At 35.3% G+C, this 23,059-nt stretch overlaps 1 protein-coding gene across 2 annotated transcripts in view; it reads left to right on the plus strand.

Moving 5' to 3' along the window:
- Positions 1–23,059, plus strand: part of LOC136029304 (SURP and G-patch domain-containing protein 1-like) — a 38,228-nt gene that overhangs the window by 12,636 nt on the left and 2,533 nt on the right. The window contains exons 3-8 of one of the 2 annotated variants that reach the window (XM_065707570.1): positions 2,698–2,818; positions 6,923–7,182; positions 10,180–10,370; positions 13,595–13,843; positions 15,673–15,833; positions 17,643–17,769. In XM_065707570.1, coding sequence (XP_065563642.1) covers positions 2,698–2,818; positions 6,923–7,182; positions 10,180–10,370; positions 13,595–13,843; positions 15,673–15,833; positions 17,643–17,769 — 1,109 coding nt within the window. Of the gene's footprint in view, positions 1–2,688; positions 2,819–6,922; positions 7,183–10,179; positions 10,371–13,594; positions 13,844–15,672; positions 15,834–17,642; positions 17,770–23,059 lie in introns of both variants that reach the window. The other variant, XM_065707569.1, reaches the window with a different exon arrangement.

Here is a 23,059-nt window from a genome sequence, read left to right on the forward strand (position 1 = left end):
TAAATATTATTGTGTTTGCTAATGTTTATCTTCCATATAAAAATAATACAGTGGAGTCAATAAATAGATTTGATATTACATGCAAGTCTTTAAAGTCCGTGATGAATCGTGTCAAGGAAAATAAACTTGATTTTATAGTTCTTGATGACTTTAATATGGGTTTGGATGAACAAAGTTATCGATCCCGAGAAATATTGGAGTGCATGCCCCCTTACGTGATTCTGAAGAAAGATTTATCATACTCCTACATCCATCAATCTGGTAGTGTTTCTAATATTGATCATATAATCAGTTCGTCACAGCTAGAATGCTCGATTATTCATGTTGATATTGATACTGATGACATTGACCATCTATCGCTTTCATTTACTGCTAAACTGAAACGTAACCTTTAAATTGTTGCCCCTATTGGGAATTATAAATGGTTTAAACTTAGTAATTGGAAAAGAGCCGATATTGCTTTATGTACATTGTCTTTATCTACATTGCTTAGTTGTATTCGTGTGCCTTACTATGTACTCCAATTGCAAGTAAAGGGTAGTAAGCGTGATCTTGATAGATATTATGATGATATAATTAGAAGTATGAAAGAAACTGAAAAAATTGCGGTTCCCAAAGAGCGTATTCGTATAAAAACGCGGAAATCTATATGGGCTGCCGATCATGAATTAAAGAATTATAAAAATAAGGCAAAACTTTGGCTTCGAATTTGGGTTGATTGTGGTAGACCTACAACGGGGTCTGTTGTGTATATAAAGCAGAAAACAAAGAATGATTATAAAAATTACCTTAAATCCATTCGTTATAAGGGTATGGAATTTCCAGCCTCTAAAAAGGATTGGTCTAAATTGATTAATTCTGAGAAGCTGGATAAAAGTGATCTTTATAATAGTGATTCGATTTCTAGTTCAACTTGGTATGTTTACTATTCGGGAATTTTTTCTAAAATTAATTTCTTCATGCAGTCACATTATTCTCGGTTACTTTCTAAAATTCTTCCGCCTTCGCTTCATCAGGGCCATATTATTCCAGTATCAATAACTGCTGTTGAAAATGCAATTAAGCAACTGAAATCTTCATCCACTGATATTGAAGGTATTGTTGTAAATAATATAGATCCAAAGTGTTTTGTTCTTTTATTTCATTTACAGTTGTTGTTTTAAATGTTTAACATCTTCACTGGTTCCTGATAACTTTCTTTGTGGAACTGTCACCTCAATTCTAAAGCGGGGAAAACTCCCTTCTCAATGTTCATCTTATCGCCCTATAACCACTACTTGTAACTTGAGTAAAATCCTTGAATATATCTTAATTCCTCATTTAAATGAAAATATAAATTTCGGATCGAATCAATTCGGGTTCCAATCTGGTATTGGTTGTCAACATGCACACAGTGTTCTTTCTTCCGCCCTTAAGAATAGCCTGGCTGAGGGGTCGCCACTTTATATGTGTACTTTGGAACTTTCTAAAGCTTTTGACAATGTAGTTCACAGTCAAGCTTTTTTTTTCTTTTTAATAATGGTGTAAATCTTTCAGTCATTTTTCTTCTTCGTTTTTGGTTATGAGCATTCTTTCCTCCGAATTAATAAATCTGGATCTCCGTTTGTCCGTTTATGTCGAGGTGTCAAACAGGGAGTGGTTTTATAACCTAGTATATTCAAAATGTGTATTTCTGGTATTTTGGATGAAATTAGATGAAATTATTTTATTGGACTCTCAGATGGTTCTTATCTTGCTTATGCGGATGGTCTTCTACTTTTGTGTAAAAATAGGCAAGGTCTCTTGTTTATGGTCTCAAAAATTTCACGTTTATTTTCTAAAATTGGTCTTTCTCTAAATGTTGAGAAACGTGAATTTCTAGTTTTTAATGGTCCGACTTCCTCTAATGCTCCCTTAGCTTGTCGCGGTTTTTAAACCCTTTGTTTCCGCCTTTCGGTGGCAGTGCACTGTTCGTGATGCTCAAAAGAAAATTCAAATGGGCTATTCTAAGATAGTTGCTAATCGAGGGAAGTATAATAGACGTGCACTGGGTAGACTATATGCTACATTCTGTGACCATTCTGTCTTTTATCCTTCTGGTCTTTATCCCCTTCTAAAGAAAAATGATGTGAATCAGATTCGGACTTTTTATTTCAGATATTGTAAATTTTTACTTTATGTCCCCCCTTTGTATAGCAATGGTAAGATAACTCGTAAGTTTGATGTCCCTGATATAAGTGCAAAGATGGCCTTCCTGCATGGAAGGTTGTCGGAATCAGCTTTTTATCGTTCATCGCCTCATCATCCTTTGGTCCGTCTATTTGGTTAATCTCATTGTAGCGTAGTGTTTTTTTTTCTATTTGTAGTGTATTTTATTTGCAGTGTATTTCATTTTCTTTTTTTTGTGTTACTCCACAAGTGCCATAACTTGTTATGATGTGGGTTATAAATAAATTATTATTGTTATTATTATAACCCTCTTCTCTCTTTGAATAGCCCTGTATTTGAGCATTCATCAGACAAATAAATTATCTAGAATAACTGAAATGTATTTTTATTTTATTTGTTTTGCACTTTAAAGAATTTCAAAACACTAAGTTATATCTGAAACGAATGTATTTGCTATGAAATTCAGATCTTGTTTTTAGATTTAACTAACTGTCCAATTTTTAATTTTATTTTATTTGACGTGCCTAATAGGGTGAAAAGTTTTTCCAGTTTCACCTAGTGAGCAGGAGATGCTAGAAGATGTCCGTCAATTTGCTGCAAAAGTTGCTAAAGAGGGCGATCATTTGGAAGATGACATGAGGTCAGCTGCTGGCACTAATTCAGTATTCAGGTACTTGAACCCTGTTTTTGTATATATTTATGAAAAAAATGCTGCTAGAATGAAAAAAAATCAATTATTTTTTTTTATTCAAGCTGTTTATTTTAATAAAAAGATTGGACGATTTTATTTGAGAATGAAACCTTTTAAATGACTGCTACAGCTACCTTGACAGTACCCCGTCTGATTGATGTAATTTTTTTTTTACTAAGTTTTCGATTGTTAAGGCTCCATTCACATAGATAGCAGCTCTGGTTTCATGTTTCAATGCATCAGTTACTTCTGGCTGGTTCATAACGCTTACTTATAAGGACTCCTTGCAAAGCAATCCAATGTTGGCAAATCACAGGTCCGTGGTAACTAATTGACATCAGTATTTCAGCTGCCTGTTCAGTGTCCAAAGACAGTTCTCAAAAGATCAATGGTCACGTTAGCTGTGGGGCAAGCGCCCCTATCTTGTAAGCGGAACACCATCTATGTCATATTCATTAGTCTTTGGAAGTAAAAATTCGCTTTGCATAGTGCAGTAACGTTTGCTGCAGACGGTAATAGGGACTCCTTGCTCATTTTTAAAGACAATGGCCCAACAAGTTATATCGGACCAAAAATGGCGCCAAACAATTATTCATTGTAGATGCTTAGGCTACTCAGTAGCCTGACCCCTAAAATTCGACAATTTTGCTTCATAGGCTCCAAGATGGAAAAGAGATTCGTCAAAAAATATTAATTTTTCCCCTTTTTAATTTCGAGATAATTTGATTGTGTTCATCGCACCAAATAAAATGTTTTGCTCCCAAGATACAGATGCTTAGGAACTACCTTTTTCCTTGCATGTGGTATGCCATATTTGCTTGTGAAAACTTGAAAAGAAAATTTTGAAAATGTTCATACATTTTTTTTCAGTGTCATAACTAAAAAAAAACCACTTTTATATTTCCTGTTTATCTGCTTCTTTTCTGTATACAGGTATTTATCTTTATAAACATTTCCAAAATAATTTTTCAGTGGAATTTTCTTCTTAGGTTGATTTACCTTTCTCTTAGGAAGTCTTTCATTTCATACCATTGAAATATGAATTTTTCTGAACATAAGTTGTTATTGCTGAGCGTCTGTAGTTAGTAAAAAAAAACCATCTTACCCCTTTAGAGTGAAATGCTGTTAAGGACAGCAGAAATGTTTTTGCTGTAAAGAACGTGATTATGCTTTTTATGGCACTTGATATTTACCAAGTGACATATAGCAAACGCAAATTCCATCGGTCTGTTGGTCCCGGTTTTGCTAGTTTGGGCACTTCCAGATAAGTTAGGACGATGAAATTTGGTAGGCGTATCAGGGACTAGACCCGATTAAATTGGAAATAGTCGTATCCCCGATTCGACCATTCGGGGGGGGGGGGGTCGGGGACGGTTAATTCGGAAAAAATAGAAAAAATGAGGTATTTTGAACTTACGAACGGGTTATCAGATCTTAATGAAATTTAATATTTTTAGAAGGATATTGTGTCTCAGCTCTGATTTTCAATCTCGACCGGACCCGGTGACATCGGGGGGGGGAGGGTGGAGTGGGAAACCTGAAATCTTGGAAAGCGCTTAGAGTGGAGGGATCGGGATGAAACTTGGTGGGAAAAATAAGCATAAGTCTTAGATTCATGATTGACATAACTGGAACGGATCCGCTCACTTTGGGGGAGTTAGGAGGGGGCGTAAATTCCGAAAAATTTTAGAAAATGGCGTATTTTCAACTTACGAACGAGTAATCGGATCTTAATGAAATTGGACATTTAGAAGGATTTCGTAACCCAGACCTCTTATTTTGAATCCTGACCTCATCCAGTGTCATTGGGGGGAGTTGGGGTGACCTGAAATCGCTTAGAGTGTAGAGATCGGGATGAAACTTGGTGGGAAGAATAAGCACAAGTCCTAGATACGTGATTTACATAACTAGACCGGATCCAATCTCTTTTGGGGAATTGGGTGGGGGCAGGTATTTCGGTAATTCGAAAAAATTCAAAAAAATGAGGTACTTTAACTTACGAACAGGTGATTGGATTTAAATGAAATTTAATATTTAGAAGGACCTCATGTCTCAGAGCTCTCATTTTAAATCCTGACCGGATCAGGTGACATTGGGGGGGGGGGTTGGTGGAGGAAACGGAAAATTTTGGAAAACGCTTAGAGTGGAGAAACCGTGATGATACGTGTTGGGAAGAATAATCACAAGTCCGAGGTACGTGATTAACATAACTAGACTGAATTGGCTCTCTTTGGGAGAGTTGGGGGTGGGGGTTAATTGGGAAAAATTTGAAAAAAATGATGTATTTTTAACTTACCAACGGGAGATCAGATCTTAATGGAATTTGATATTTAGAAGGACCTCGTGTCTCAGAGATCATATTTTAAACCTAGACCGGATCTGGTGGCATTGGGGGGAGTTGGAGGGGGAAACCGGAAATCTTGGAAAACGTTTAGAGCGTAGATATCGGGATGAAACTTGGTGGGAAGAATAAGCACATGTCGCAAATACGTAATTGACATAACCGGACCGGATCCGCTCACTTTTTTGGATTTGAGGGGGATTGAATAGTTCGGGCACTTCCAGATAAGCTAGGTCGTTGAAAGTTGGCAGGCGTATCAGGGACCAGACTAGATTCAATTGGAAATAGTCTCTTCCCCGATTTGACCATCTGGGGGGGGGAGGGCAAGTGAACAAAGTAGTTGAAGAGAATTTTATTTGCCGATAAAACAAATCATTGTTCTTCTTGAGTATGGCTTGTGCTCTAGGGGTATGATTCTCGTAGGTCTCAGGTTCGAACCCCGGACTACTTCAGTTTTTACGTGAAGAAAATCCAAAACTAGATGCGTGATCAATGTAGCGATTGCTGAAAGTTGGCAGGCATATAAGGGACCCGACCAGATTAAATTAGAAATAGTCGCTTCCCCAATTTGACCATTTGAGGGGAGTGGAAGGCCGGTTAATTCGGAAAAATTAGAATAAATGAGGTATTTTTAGCTTACGAGCGGGTTATCGGATCTTAATGAAATTTGATATTTAGAAGATATATGTGTCTCAGAGCTCTTATTTTAAATCCCGACTGGACCCGGTGACATTAGGGAGTTCAAGGGGGGAAACCAGAAATCTTGGAAAACGCTTTTGAGTGGAGATTTCGTGTTGAAACTTAGTGGGAAGAAGCTTTCGGCACTTCCAACCTGTCACAAGTGCCATATGAGCTCTTGGCTCTTGTTTAGTAAGTAAGTTATTGCGGATACACTTCAGCTGTAATTGTCATCATTAAATACGAATGTAGAAGATGGATCTATTGATAAATCTGTTCATTTCGCCAAAATACCAGTAGTATATTTAAGCAAGCATTTCCTTAAATTCATAATTCCCTATGGAGGAAAGTTTACAAAGTGGAAGAAAATATTTGAGGATTAATTCATTTATTATAATTTTTAAGTTTAGATATGTATAGCTGATCTGTAAAGTGTTCTCAGTAGTACTTTAATAAGAACCCCAATCGCTTTTCATATTTATGCTCATTAAATACCAACTTACGTATTTTAAAACTTAATAAATATACAGTTAGTTATTTATACGGTAGTTTCCAGAATGGGCAAGCTCATTTTTTTCTATAAATAGGGTCGCTTTCATAAATTAAAGCAAATAATCATGCATTAAATATAGCTTGGTACACAAACAATTGGTTTTATCATCGGTTCTTTAAGTGCTTATAGGATTGCCTTAGTTTGGAAACTTTAATAACGGTTAAGGTCATTCCCCTTGCTACTTATCATATATTTTCGTGTATAAGCCCATGCTATGGAGACCTGGCGTTTAAAGCTGGTTGGATATTTTTGGAAAGACGGAACTGCCATTAATCAGACAAGCAAATTAAAGATCTTTTTATCATTATTAATATTACTAGTAGGATTCTCCCCTCCTAGTGTTTGGCTTATCATATACTCTCGAAATCTCATTTTAAGTTTTGCTTATGACAAACAGGAATGACAACCGTCAATCTCTAATTAGCGCGTATTGTTATTAGTAATTAGTTATTGTAATCATATAAGTAATCATTGTTGATAGTAATATTTACGTATTTTCATAATGTTTCAGCTTCTTACTGAGTCCTGTAAGCTCCACATATTTACAATTTAGACGTCTCGTCTCAGACCTCCGGTCTTCTCAAAAAGAGCAACGTGAATTAGTAGTTGTGAAGAAAGAACCAAATGTTTCAGGTATAAAAATTGAAGCTCCTGTCTTTGTGAAAGCTGAGCCATCTAGGGAAATAAAACAAGAAATCCAGGATCAATCTTCAAAAAAGAGAAGCAGATGGGGCCCTCAAGTTGACGAAAAAGTAGCCCTTCCACCTCCAGGTATGAAAATATTAATGGTTTATATTATTTTAAGCTCTTGATTTCTCATAAGTCTATTTGATAATTGAATGACTTAGTTGGGAGGTATAATGTTGAGTAATGCCTGATTTTGGACGAGAAAAGGATTTAATGATAAGCTAACTGATATGAAAATAGATAAAGCTGACCCAGGTTTGATTCTTAGGTGTGTGAGTCGGGGATATATGGGATTTTGCTTGCTATGGAGATACTGAAATAGGTAACTGCTGTATTTTTAGACCATAATTTTCTAAGAGGGAAGAGTCTTTTAGGTTGGGAATGGTGGCTACGACTTTAAAATCCCCCCCCCCCCTCTTGAGAAGGTATAAAAATAACTATTCTATTATGCAGTTTGTGCTCTACATAGATTGTTTCTGATAAATACAGTTGTTTCCCTTCTGGAAGGGTTCTAAACATGGAAAACGGGAATATTCTAAGAAATCTAGCTTTTTTCCATTTTCTGTAACCAAAATGATAACAGTATTTAGACTTGGCGCAACGACTGAAATCGTGAATATATTTGTAGAATCAGTGCTACTAGTAGTCCCCTTTGAGTGCTTTCTGAATCAACTCCAGTAGTACGAGGTTGCTTTCTTCGACGTCCCATGGTTGTTTTTTTTTTTTTTTTTCAGACAAAAAATTAATAATCTGCTTACCTCATTAAGGACCAATTACTCATCCACACGGGTCCTGTACGTACAGTTTGCTAAGCCACCATTAATGTGGGCACTGCTAATACCTCTTTTTGTAAAAACTGCTCCAAATGGTCCAAATTTCTATTAGGAGAAATCAGAACTGGCCACTTAGGAAATTGTAAATCCGCCACTGTATAAACACTAGGTATCCCGATCAATGTATTGCTCTGTCAAATGCATAACCGCAATCAATATGTTAACGGGGAAAATTCTGTACAGGTGAAATCTACAGGTAAATCTAACAGAATTTCGAACTTTTTGATTCCTTTCTAGTCTGTTCGGTGTATTTTGAGGCTTTGTTTGAATCCTATGTTTGTTTGGTTCTTTTACATTCATTTTAGACTTCATGTAAAAATTTTGATTTGTATATTCTTGATTGGTTTTATTCCAGTCAATTCACGTTACTCTCAGTTTCTGTTGTTTAAACTTTTTTTCACCTTCATTTTCACTGCGAACACCTTGTTGATTACACAGGCAGGATCTTCGCACTACATTTTTCTTTTGGGAATTCCATTGTTCTTAATAAGTTTTCAGGGTTCTTTTATTATTTTATTTGGAATATTTTAGGAGAACTAGCTTCCTGAAAACGTAGTAGGTGCAGATAGGGCTGTTTTTTCGAGATTTTTTGTATAGCTTTTAGAGAAGGGATGGTAGAAGAAGTGCTCAACTTACGAGTAGAACACTGAATCATCTTAGCTCGTGTATTCACAGAGATAACTTCGAAGACCACACTGCCTTTCCATGACGAAAGTAAAACAGTTCAAAATAGGGATGATACCTTTTTATTGACAGTGAAATATAAAATTATTTAACTGGATATTTCGAACACATATACAGTGTTCATCATCAGCATGTGTTCGAAATATCCAGTTAAATAATTTTATATTTCACTGTCAATAAAAAGGTATCATCCCTATTTTGAACTGTTTTACTTTTGTATTCACAGATGCAATCAGAGTGGAGCATTATTGTTCCATCAAGGAATTTATCTGCTAAAAGTTTGAACTAATATAGAAAGTACAGAATTTTTTTTTTTTTTTTTTTAATATGTGACTGCTATTAAAAAAAAAATGAAGTTTTTGCACATTTTACAAAATCCTCATCGTAGTGTTTCAGCTTTCATCTTTCAACTTTAGTAACATCTATCTTTTGTATTGAAAATGTTTGTATTTTATTGGCAATAGTTTTCTTAGAGATCTTGAGTGGCGAACAGTTTTAAATATAATAAAATCAAGCTCATTTTCTGTGCTGGAGTACTTGCCGAATTTTTTAAAGAAGGTTCTTTTCGAAGGCGGGAAAAACTGGTTTTGAGATGGGAAGAATGGTATTTATTTATAATATTGCAATGATATACACTTCGTATTTATTTTTGAACTGAGACAGGCAGCTATCTTCTTATCCTATTTTGTGGGTTCCCTTATTTCCTCCTTTCAAAAATGTGCTTAATTCAGTTCAGTATTGTCACTAAAGCACTTACTAAAGAGCCTTTTTGGCTACAGGCATACAACAGAAAGAAACTGTTGCGTAGGTGGTAGACTCTTTTTGAATGACCGGAGGAGACAAAAGTTTGGCCCTTTTCCCCCAGCACATACTTAACACTCTTCCCCCACCACCAGAACATGAATAAAAAATACCTTTTTCTTAAATTTTCAACTTGATTCACCAATCGTAAGATGAAACAAGTTACAACCATAGTCTGCTGATTGTGTGCAATCTCTGTGATGATAAATAAGTAATGGCCTGTAGGCTTCAGATACAAAAAAAAAAATGTATACTCTCTAGTGACCATCCAAAAACTTACTGACTCTAATTGTAAAAACGCTCTAGAAAAACCATAACCCGTTGTACAACACCACGTAATGCGTTTCTTATCCATTTTTTGCGAGTTAAATGTATATACAGATCAGTAGTTTTTTTCTGGCTAGATGTCAAATAAACGCTTGAAACTTGCATTACTTTTGCTCTTTGTTGTTTTGTTCTTTGCCATTTATATTTTTCATGGGTTGATTCAAGTTTCGCTACAAATTTCACTGTCAAAATTGTTACTTTATTCCTATCCTCAACTTGGAAACGACTCAAAATATTCACATAACAAAAATTCATTCAGAATTCGAACTGAGCTGGGGGTCCTTTCTGACTTCTCGCTTGTTCCGTGCGGCAATGTATTCATTTCCTTAAATGGGAAAACGTAGTTTTTTCGTTGTTCTTGGAAGTAATTTTTTTTTTCTCCAGAATTTGCTTCATATAGGAGAAATTTATGAATATTAATCTTTGTCCTTTTAAGCTGTTGTCAATATTACCTCATTGGCAATTGGAGGAACAAGTTCAACGAAACCAACATTGATTCCAGCAAATCAACCTTTACTGTCACAAATAAAATATTCAGATCCTGAAGTAATACAGTATGCCAAGAGAGTATTTGGAACTACAAATTTGACTGACGCTCAATGGAAACAATGCACGGATCAGCTTAAGGTAAAATATTCTCGCTCTCTCCTTCTCTCTCTCCCCATCTCTCCTTTTCTCTTTTATCCAATCCTTGCATAATTTGTGGCAATAATTATACCTATTATTGTTAATAGAAAGCCTAACGATGATGAGTCACTCATCGAGTCGACGAGTTCGAAACACTCATCTCCCGGGGTTAGGAAACATGAGATTATATGATACAGAATTTATTTATTCATGTAGAAAAAATGGGGTGTATAGGCAGGGAATAGGGCTCTTGATGAACAAGGAAGCTTCCAAGTCTCACATTGGTTGGAAAGGTATTAATAGTAGAATTCTAGTAGCTCGTTTTATTACTAAAAAGTGCATGGTATCAGTGATATATGTATATGCCCCTGTAGAATCGATCGACAGAGAAAGTAGTGACACATATGAACTTGATTTACAGTTATTGGAAACAATAGACAGAATCAGAGGTAGAAACCTCGTATTTTTAGTAGGGATTTTGATGCCTAGATCGGTTGAAATCGGGTAGATAGCATCCTAGCCTAAGTAAATTTAGTGTAGGTTAGCCAAAGACGAAAGGCAAACCAAAGACGACTTGAGAGAATGTCAAATAATAATTCAAACTTAAAACCAACACAAATCACTATCAATGAATAAATGAGACCCAAAATGGTTAGAAAGTACAACAAATAATAAAGTCAAACTTAAAACAAACAGACTGTTACTTTACACATTTAGTGTCCATTTGCCTATTAGAGGCCAGAGCGTCATTTGCGCTTTACCGAAAATAATTCTTTTCTCGAGGTGTGTGTCTTTATTTGCCATAACATCAAACAAAAAAAAAGAAAAATCGCCATAGTAACCAAACTGGAAAATAACTAATGAAAGTTGAACGACTGTCTAATATGGAATAATATTCATTACATGAAGACTTAGTAATTTTGGATTTATTAATAATATAAATCATAATACTTTTAGAATTTATTTTGTGTTCTGTAAAGCGGAAATGACGCTCTGGCCCTTAGAAAGTTAGGGGGGCTTTGCCCCTGTACCTGTTTGTGGTAATCTTGTGGTAATTCTATTCGTTTACAATTTGGCTTGGTTATTCATTGTATTATTTACTCGTTTTTGTTTTTCTACTCAGATTTTAAAAAATTAAACTGTGTCTTGCTATTTATATTTTAGACAAAATTTTGCAACTAATCTTAGTAATAGTTGTACTACAGAATTTTAAATGTATGGGTAGGGGGGGGTGTATTCAAAGAAATGGATTACAAATTTGCATAGTTTTTGGCCTTCTAAAGGGCTGAAGCGATCCTAACCCCTTTTCAGTTACAATCTTGAGTATAGACAAACATTGACTGACGATTTTTTTTTTTTTAAGAGTCTTATTGTTTTATATTTTGTATTAAGTGATTGTCTGTTTAAGTAAAGGTATTCTGAAGTCGTTTATTAAAAATGCTTTATTTATTAAAAAAAATAAATATAAAAATGGGACCTCGTGAATCAGTGCAACCAGATTTGTTTCCGGTTGAGGTTCGCTTGGTTCTGATACTTTAATTAAGGTATCTTATTTGCGTGAAATCTTAAGCAGGTCAACATGAAAAAAGAAGAAAATTTCGCGCTAAGATTCAACGCGAACATATTTTTCATCGATCATTTATTTTCATTAATAAGCTCTCCCAGGTCCCTCCCCCCCCCCCCTAAATCAAAATTTAAGATGGACTTGGTCTGAAATTTAAGTCAAAAGGGTTCTTAAAAGCTTCAGCACCGTCCCCCAAGTCGCTTATTGATAACCTTATATCAATTGACTGTATACCAATTTATCAGCTGGGCCTGATATATTGAAGTCAAGCTCTTTTGAAACCCTGGGTGTCACGTAGTATCTTTTGATTTATTCAACTTGCCTAAAACCTTCAGTCACTAGCTGTTCCAGAGATATTTCAGATGCTCCCTTTTCACAACCTCTACACTTATAGTGTCTTGATTTAGTTCAACATGCCCTGAAAGTTTCAACGTTATGCACTTAGCGCACAATGTCTTTTGATTTAGTTTAATATCCCCAATAAAATGCTCTGAAAGTTTCAATTTTAATATCCTTTGCCGCTCTTGTGATACGGCATACATATAGTATATTTTAATTTATTCAACTTGCCCTGAAATTTTCATTTAATACCCTCATCCATTCCTGCAGATACACCCTCTTGACAACCTGGACGCACGTAGTGTCTTTTGATTTATGTTAACACTCCCTGAAAATTCCACCTTAATATCCTTAGCCTTTTTGGACACCCAGGATTAAACTTGCCCCTATGTTTCAATAATAGGACCTATATGTAAACAATGGGAAAATTCTATAATTTGTAGTCATTGACTCGGGGACTGTTGGCATTATGTAATTATTGAAGGCGTAGTTATTGGACCTTTTGACAGTTGTGAACAAAATAGACATCTCGAAATGTTAATCCGTTGACTTTGGGGTTAAGTAGGGTTAGGTAGATAAAAGTGGTGTGGGGGGGGGGGGCTGGCTGCTTTCCAATCACTGTCAGTCATTAAAAAATAGCAATAGAAATTCTATTTTCATACGAATTGTTCTTGTCCTAAGTTTCTACGACCACTTTTTCCATAGGAAGTGGCGTGGTCAAAAGAAAAAAAAATTACATAAAGCCATATGGCTCTTTACTTAGACAGCGAGCGCTGCCAGCAATCTGAATCGGCACTCTTTGCTAATTCTAACCATTGTTAGAAAAAATAATACTCCTTTTGGCCGTACTTTGAGCTGCTTGCAATTATGATTCTCCCAGGATACTTCCCGGCTTAAATATTTTCCTGTATTTATGCCCTTCCTGTACCAGACTTTTTTTTTCACTGGGAAAAAAACGAAGGAAAAAATAATGTTCATTATTTTAATAAAGTTTTAAATAAACGTAATTATTAACTTTTTAACGAGTTATTATTTTCTTCCGTATACATTTGAAATTTTTTATTATGAAGTAAGCAAACAAATAGCTGAATTTATATAAAAAAAGGAATTTTTTTTTAAAGTATTGTTTTTTTTATGAGGTCGGTCGTGAGAAATTTGGAAGACTTGTACCGGGATATGGTAATAAAAGTTAAGGAAAGACTGAGCTAGGTGTTAGCATCTCTTCTTTTCATTTATAAGCTAAAAGGTAATACAGAAGTAATAAAAAGTAATACAAGTAATACAGGATTTGTAATAGGTTATATTACTTATTTAATTGCAGATGCAGTACCTTTATCAAGAGCTGCAGAAGAAAAAGATGGAAAGAGATCGTCTTGAGCGGGCAGGAAAAGTTAAGTATGAATATGATTCAGATGAGGATACAGAAGGTGGCACCTGGGAGCATAAACGGCGACGACAAGAAATGGAGAAAACTAAAAAAATAGCCGAAGAGTTGACGCAAAAAGCAGGTGGTGCCCATCACATTGGGGATTACTTACCTCCGGAAGAGTTGGCTAAATTTACATCCAAGGTAAACATTTGTCTTTGCATTGACGGCACTCAATCTGAAGATACTAAGTTCAATCTGGTCTTTTCTTTTTGTTGTGAGATTCACGACGAAAATAGTAATAAATTAACAATATTGTTATTGGTAGTTAAAGGTAGTTTCGCGTCGAAACTGCCTCTGAACAATAGTAGGTAATTTCGCTGCAAAATATAGTTCCTCAATCTTTTTCCTCTTTTCGACAAAAATGGTCTTAGTTCTCGTTCCTGGTACCAGATAAAACTTACAAATCTCTTCTCTGACTGGCCGGAAAACAGAAAAGAAAAAAAAATCCCGAACTTCTTAGCCTTTACTTTCTATGTGGGTGTTTTAACGCCACCGTGGTTTTCCGCCACCCTATGTTTTCCACCACCCAGGAAATCTTGAATCATCAAGAGGATTAGTTGGGTCAAAATAGAAAGGTTATGTTAGTCTTATGGTCTATGTTTTTGTCTATATTTGTGTCTTTGTCTATGTCAGTTCTTATGTCTATATCTGTGTCTATTCTGACCTACCTGAATTAAAAGGTGGTGGAAAACATATGGTGGCGTAAAACCGTGGTGATTTTTCTGTCACTCTCTGCAAATGACTAATTATGGTGAGTGTGTTTTCCAATGTTTCTACCTCAGAAGACTTGGCACCTTTATGTAAAAAAAGAGTTTCTAATGATGACCTTTTTTTAAATTAGTTGTAAGTCCGTGATTCAGTCCAGTCATCATGGGGGGGGGGGTAACTGATCTAACTTAAAGCTGAAGAACCAACATTGTAAGCTTCCTCGATCTAACCTACTCTGTTAGAGAGGCAATCCTGCTATAATAATTTGAAAGTTATTAAGCTCCAAAGACATACTGCGTGTTCGCAAAAAAAAAAACTGAAACATATCTATCATGTACATCTAAGGCTAGTACTTACCAATTATTTGGGCAAGAATATTTTTGTTAGGTCATGGGGATTAGGCGAAAAAATTCTGATATTAACTTTAGTTTGCCAATTAAATTATGTAAAAATAACTGACGTTGTTACTTAACATCTTCCACTCTCACCCTGAAATCTCAGAGCTTGTAAAAATTCACGCATTTCCACTAACATGTTTATCTAGGATAACAACTGTCTGAATCCAAGTTTAAGAGAGTTTTACCCTCTCGTTTCATCTTTATTGTATAAATCATTTGCTTATTTTATGATTAATTACGCATGTTTTTTTGGAAAATAACAATGTCTCCGAACCTAACAAGTTCCCTAGCTTATTTTTGGGGGTTTAACTAATTATAATTAGAGTTAAATCTTTTTCAATGATTAGATTTTATAATTGTGGACTGTCGTTTTTCCATCTTCCTTAGAATATTGCCTGTTTGTTGTTTTACTTTCAGAAAATTGAAAATTTAGATTGGAGTAGCTTAGCATTTTGTGATATTGTCACAAAATTGTTAAATTTTTTTTTTCAAAGTGATTTTAAACTCAGCATGACTAAACTCAACCTAAAAAAAATTAAATCAACTTTGTAAATCTAGATCTGAGAAACTTTCTCTCTCATAAGTATCAACACAGGCCTTCTTATTTCATTTTCATTAGCTATGTCATGTCGAATTGTCAATATCTAGATTGGCCTAGCAAAACAGTGCAAATCAGTCGCTTCGTCAACAATATTTAAACGTTTCAAGGTCTAAACTTCTCTTTCTGTGAATAACTTTTTTCTTTGTCGACTTTTTCACTTTTTGTGGACATGCTGGGCCTTCAAGAGACTGATTTTTGTCCTTCATCCACTTTCAAAATAAATAGTCAGTGAATAGTATATCAAATAATAGTTATTTTTGCAGTATCAAGCGCTGAAAACTGGAAAGTCAATGACCGTATCTGATTATGAAGACTTCAAGATAGCTGAAGATAATGTGGGTTTTAAAATGCTTCAAAAGTTTGGCTGGACTGAAGGCAAAGGTTTAGGAGCTTCTGGATCGGGGATAACGGCTCCTATAAATATGTACGCTTGTTTTTCGTTCTTAAGTCTATCTTTTAACTTCTCTCTCTCACTCTCTCTATACCTCTCCCTCTATCTTTCTCTCACTTGCTTTTCTTTGAAGCTAAAATCTAATCGACGTACAAGGTCAGATGACTCGTGTTTTTGCTTTAAGATCGTGCGGAAAAGTCAGCATTCTTATGGTACAAAATAAAACGGATTCATGTTGTCGCAACTTTTTTTTACCTTCGATATTGTTAATCTCTCATGTTACTTATTTTTGCAGCTACAGTCGAATCCATCATTAAGATAGTAGGTCTATATTTTTGTCACCAAATTAAAAATGTCTTACTTAGCTTATTGTATTGTTCGCACTGAGGTCACAATTCTCGATCATGGATGTGGAAAATTCTCAGGATTAGCTTTAATACTAATCGCTTTTATATCACTAGAAAGTCAATCAAATGCCAGAAAAATTAGGGTATTATATCTATCTACCAATGGATTTGAAGCGCAAGGACATTAAACTAAAAATATTTTTTGCACCATCGATCCGTTTTAGGTCTATTCCTGGAAACCCTGTTGTCTAATAATTATCTCTTGGTTGTTTCAAAATCATGAAGTTTGAGGATAGTATCACGTTTTTGTAAGTGCAGCCACGTTGAAACATGAAACTAAATGAACAAAACTGACGAATTAAATTTGACAATGCTTTTTGACCGTAAAAGTTCAAATGATGACTGCCTGTTGGTTCCTAAATAATCCAATAATTCCCAAATCATTTCGTTCTCCTTGTTACTTACATGACGTGCTCGCAAAACTCTTCATTTTTCTGCTCAGAGGAAAAGAAAACTCGATAGTCGCAAATAAATGGCTGAAATTAAAATTCATTCCCCTGATGAGCTTTCCATCTATCTCGCGTCATCTGAGTAGGTTTGAGAATTTTGGCAACTAACTGCAGGTGATTATTGATGGAGTGTGTATTCTGTTTCGATAATTGTCATTGATGGTTATGTCAGAGAATCGATTAAAATGATCAAAAATGTGCAGCTCTCTGAGTAATTAAATAAATAAAAAAGTGACTGAAAGTAAGGAGCGACATTAAAATTTAAATTAGAATGAGCCCTCCCGCGACATTCTAGGACCACTTGGTCGATACGATCACCCCTGGGAAAAAAAAAACAACAAATAAATAAACACGCACCCGTGATCGGTCTTCTGGCAAAAAGTTATCTGTTCCACATTTTTGTAGATAAGAGCTTGAAACTTCTACAGTAGGGTTCTCGGATATGCTGAATGCGATGGTGTGATTTTCGTCAAGATGGCATGACTTTTAGGGGGTGTTTCCCCCTATTTTCCAAAACAAAGCAAATTTTCTCAGGCTCATAACTTTTGATGAGTAACACTAAATTTGATGAAACTTATATATATTTAAAATCAGCTTAAAAATCCGATTCTTTTGATATATCTATTAGTATCAAAATTCCGTTTTTTAGAGTTTCGTCTGCTATTGAGCCGGGTCGCTCCTTACTACTGTTCGTTACCGCAAACTGTTTGATAAAAATAGTATTTTGTAGCAAAAATGATTTTATTTCTTTTTATAGTACGAAAAGTTTGGAATACCCCTGTAATTATAGTTGAGTGGACAAAATGCAATGGTGTTGAATATTTTCAAGCGATAAAAAAGAAATGTTTTTTTTTAATTTTTTATTTTCTAAGATGCACTAATCGGCTGAGCCTTAATGGCTTATAGACTACCTGCACCCACTTGCTCAAGTATTGATGTAATTTTGATATTATCTCGTTCTTTGGTTAATTTCTGATTATTTGTAGGAATGCGACGTCTGATTCTCATGGATTGGGAATGGAGAAGCCAGGGGAGCTTTCTACCAATGACGACGAGTTTGACGTTTATAGGAAACGAATGATGCTAGCCTACAGATTTCGTCCTAACCCCTTGGTATGTAGTCGATATGTTGTGTTTGTTAATTTAAAAGAAACTTCTGAACTCCTTGAAAGTACTCCTGAACTTCTTGAAAATATTTGGCTTGTTATAAGATTTAGTGAAATTTATCAGACTATTGTTACAGGAAGACTTTTCAAAATCGGTTTTCAGTCAGATATAGCAGTTGTAGTTCTCAAAAAGCATTTGTTCAATCGAGTTTGCTTCTAAAAATCGGCCATTATATGTCAAATCTTAGCTTAAGTAAATAAAAAAGTGTCACTCGGAATTATATATAATCTGCCATGGTCTTTTACTGATGAATCACGCCATTCGAGAATCACTTCCTGATGTATGACCTTTCTTGATATTGCACCAAACAGAAATGTGATTGTTTGTCAAATATTGTATTACTTTTTAGGTGTGTCAATATTGAATACATAAGATACTCTTACGATAGGTTCAAAAACAGTTTGAACCAACGTTGTGAGTAAAAAATAAGATTAGAAAATAAAGTTGACCTAAAAAAAAGAAAGAATGAGTAAAGACATTCAGCATTTCCTGTTTAAATCTATACTATATTGTGTATGACACGCCCATTTTTTAACCCAACTGTGCGATGTTTAATTTTACGCTATACGGCTTCTTCCATTCAGGCCTAGATTGACTAGGTGCCGAGCCCGATGGCATTTTTTGTGGTGCCCTCTCTGTTATTAAATATTTTCTTAAAAATCTAATTAAAAAAAAATTAAATTGAAAATTGTCAAAGATGACCATTACAATCCCTTTAGCCAAAGAATATACTGTTTTGTGGAAAAATCAAATTAATAAATACCTTGTCACAGAACGGTAAATGAACAAGTGCCTCTTGATAAGAGGTTTGCGGGTTCAGTCCCGCCTGTGGTAAGGGATAAATGTCGAGTCAAGGGATTATTCCTTAGCAAAACATATGTTACTCCTGTGCCAGCTATATCCTTGTCTTTAATCTCATTGTGTGATTGGGACCATAAAAACTTTGTCTTTCATTACCTTTTTTCATCTGCAAGACTTTTTTCTGCGAGTGATTTGCTAGTGGGTTTACGGAGTGGACATTCGCACCTTGGTAGATTGCTGAAATAGAGTCACAGTAAATAACGGCTTTAGTTCCAGTCCTGAAAAAAACAAAAAAACAAATGGTTATGGATTGTCAGTTAAATTGACATATACTGACATTTCTTCGTTAAGGTTTTGGTAATTTTTACTTGTGAAAGTAAGAAAGGTGAAAACATTACAAACGTATTTTGTTTTCAGTAAAGCGCAAAGTGTGTTCTAATCTTGAGAAGGCATAGGGGTAATCAGCCCTACTCATGTTAATTTTTGCTCGTTTTGAGTTTGACTCGGCTATTTATTTTAATTTATGTTCGTTTTGAGTTTTATTTATTTAATGATAGGGATTTGTGGTAGTTTTACCTTTGTAAGATTATTTGACTTTATTTTTGCTCATTCTTGGCTTAATTGAGCTCTTTACTTTTCATTGAAAAACTTTGACTAATAAAAATGGCACTAACCCTTTCAATTTCTGATCGAATGAGCCTTTTTCTGAGTTTCTATGACACCAAACAGCCATCTCAAAATTTCTATCAGATGCATTACGGAAAAATACAAGGTTTCGAGGGGTGGCGGTTATCCACCCTCCAATCACTCTGAATCTTAAAAAGGGCACTAGAACTTCTGATTACCAATCCAACGAGTCCTCTATGAAGTTTACAAGATCACTCTTTCTATATATACCCTATATGCACCCAGGGCATAACTGACTTTTCCCTGAGGGCTTTGGGGGGGGGGTGTCATCCTCAAAGACATAATTCAGGTACTTTCAATCACGTTGAACAAAATGGCTGTCTCAAAATTTTGTTTGGATGTATTTGAGGAAATGGTGGGCGATGGAGGGGGCTAGTCACCCTCCAATTAGTTTCGACTGCTAAAAAGGGCACTGGCCCTTTTCAATTTCCAATTGAATGAACTGTTTTCAAAGTTTCTACGAAAACAAATGGCCATCTCAAAATTTCCATCAGATGCATTTCGGGAAATACGAGGTGTGGTGGGGGGTATCCACCCTCTGATCACTCTGAGTCGTAAAAAGGGCACTAGAACCTCTGATTACGAATCCAACGAGCCCCCTCCAAAGTTTATACGGTCACCCTTTTCTCTATATACCTTATATGCCCCAGGGCATAGCTTACAACTGTGGGGGGGGGGCATCCTCAAAGACATAATTTCCAGATCTTTCAATTCCAGAATCTTCCAGATCTTCCAGGGCATAGCTTACAGCTGTGGGGGGGCATCCTCAAAGACATAATTTCCAGATCTTTCAATTACTTTGAACAAAATGGCCATCTCAAAATCTTTATTTGATGTGTTTGGGAAATGGTGGGTGTGGGAGGGGGTTAGTTGCCCTCTAATCCCTTACAAATATTGAAAAGGGCACTGGCCCTTTCAATTTTCAATCGAATGAGCTCTTTTGGAAGTTTCTAAGACAAAAATGACCATCTCAAAATTGAAATCAGATGTATTTCAGGAAAATACGAGGTGTTTGGGGGGGGGGAGGCTATCACCCTCCGATCAGTCTGAATTTTAAAAAAGGGCACTAAAACTTCTGATTACCAATCCAATGTGCGCCCTCCAAAGGTTATACGATTACCCTTTCTATATATATCTTATATGCCCCAGGTTACAACTTAGGAACCTTGCCTTGAAAATAGTGGGGATCTGTCATCATCAAAGACATAATTTCTAGACCTTTTAATTACAAGGGCACTAGAACTTTTGATTACCAATCCAATGAGCCCTCTGTGAAGTCTACTATTATGTGCCTATGCGTTTTTAATGTCGAATCGCAGACGCTACTCCATTAAATTTCTTGCCTCGATTTATCGTTCAGTGTGGCTACCACACATAACCTACCTCGCCAGTGTATCACACATGCTGTCAGTGAGAGACATTAAAAACGTCAAAAAGTGCTACTATAAATATACAAAACTTTTACTGTACATTCCCAAGCGTTATAGGCATTCCCGCCTTCAAAAATATGGTCTTACGGAGCCCTCCAAACAATGGTTTAGCATTCGAAATAATACAGTGCTAAAAGTTAAATTAAATAGGCGATGTTTCTCAGCTGCATTCATTTGAGTGTCGTATCTTTGTCTTTTTGGAAGTTGGTTTCTTTTTTTTTCCTCTTTTTGTAGTGCTCCATTATAATCTATTTTGGTAGACTGTGGGTGATTAAATGTTATTTTTATTATTTACATATTTAATTAGGCAGTTTTCTTGAAACCAATCATCAGTGAATCGATGTGATATTATTGACAGTATGATAAAGAATTTTGGATTAAATCTTAAGAGAATGTACAGGGTGAGCCAAAAGTCACTTACCCTTTTTAGTTTTTAATCTTTTTTATTTCTTAATATCTTTTATTTTCTTAATATTTTTATTTTTTTCAGATCCTGGAAATTAATTATGGAAAAGATTCAGTATGGTATACGTACAACATACGGTATACCTACGCGATAGAAAACCAATTTCCATCGCCTTGACTTTATGATACTAAAATTTCATGCACATAACTATTCAAAAAAAAAGCTATTTAAAATTGAAATGGGTCAGTGAGTTTTGGCCCACCCTGTATAATTAAAGCAAATGCTACTTTTTTAGTCTATATTAAGCTAGTTTAACGATTCAAATCATTATAAGAAACTAAATATAAAAAATTTGTTGTCTTTTTTTTTAATATTTGTATGGTATCCATGTAACTGTAAGAATATGAATTGATTTCAAAACGACTCCGTCTATCGGTTCAGTTCCGTCGAATCGGTTCAGTTCCGTCGAATTTCCGTCTATCGGTTCAGTTGTGTAATTACATAAAAAAACTAGTTTTTTTAACTGAAAGTAAGGAGCGACATTAAAACTTAAAACGAACAGAAATTACTCCCTATATGAAATGGGTTGTCCCCTCCGCAATCCCTTGCTCTTTACGCTAAAGTTTTTAATTGTTTTAAAAAGCAGAATTGTGGCAAAGAGTCAAACTTTAGCGTAAAGAGCAAGGGATTACGGAGGGGACAACCCATTTCATATACGGAGTAATTTCTGTTCGTTTTAAGTTTTAATGTCGCTCATTACTTTCAGTTAAAAAAACTAGTTTTTTAATGTAATTCCTGAACGTTTTAGAATTAATGCATGTTTGATTTTGGCTCTCCACACATAAATTATTAAAATGAAATTTGCATATTAATTCCTTTTTTGGCAAAATGGCTTTCTCTTAGTTTTGATCATTCGATTTTGAGAAATAAGGGGGGGGGAAGCCTAGTTGTCCTGCAATTTCTCGGTTACATAAAAAGGCAACTATAAATTTTAATTTTTAACGGATGTTTTTATTAGTAAAAAATATACGTAACTTAAGAATTAGCTTACATAACAAACTTTTATATTCTTAAATTGTTATTATGTATATGAGGGGGTTTTTACCCTCGTTAATACCTCCCTCTTTGCACTAAATCGTAAGTTTTGTCCCAATTCTTTAAGAATGACCCCTGAATCCGAAAGGCCGTAGAATAAATAGTTGAAATTACTAAAAATACTATAGCATAAAGAGCGAGGTATTTATCTCCTCCTAAATACCTCGCTCTTTATGCTAAAGTATTTTTAGAACCCCTCATATGCGTAATAATCTCTGTTCGTTTTAAGTGTCAAGGCTACTCCTTACTTTCAATTGAAAAAAACTTTTCCGTGTTTATTTTTTCATTGTTTTTTTTTTATAGTAATTTTAGAAGATCCTGCGCCCTTTTCATTGAATTTCTGTTCCCCCATGACATATTTCTCCAAGGAAAGATCCTCCCACATAGCTCCCTCCCCTCAACCCCAAAACCGAAAAAAAAAATCCCCTGAAAACGCTGTACACTTCCCAGTAACTATTTTTATATGTAAACACTGGCCGAAGTTTGTAACTTGCAGCCCCTCCCCCAGGGACTGTGGGGGAGTAAGTCATTCCCAAAGACATAGTTATTATGGTTTTTGACTATGCGGAACAAAATGGCTATCTCAAAATTTTGATCCGTTGACTTTGGAGAAAAGATTAGCGTGGGAGGGGGCCTAGGTGCACTCCAATTTTTTTGTCACTTAAAAAGGACACTAAAACTTTTCATTTCCGTTAGAATGAGCCCTCTTGCGACATTCTAGGACCACTTGGTCGATACGATGACCCCTGGGGGAAAAAAACAAACAAATAAACACGCACCCGTGATTTGTCTTCTGGCAAAAAATATGAAATTCCAC

Source organism: Artemia franciscana, chromosome 7 (assembly GCF_032884065.1).
Source record: "Artemia franciscana chromosome 7, ASM3288406v1, whole genome shotgun sequence".
In the NCBI taxonomy this organism is placed as follows: Eukaryota; Metazoa; Arthropoda; class Branchiopoda; order Anostraca; family Artemiidae; genus Artemia; species Artemia franciscana.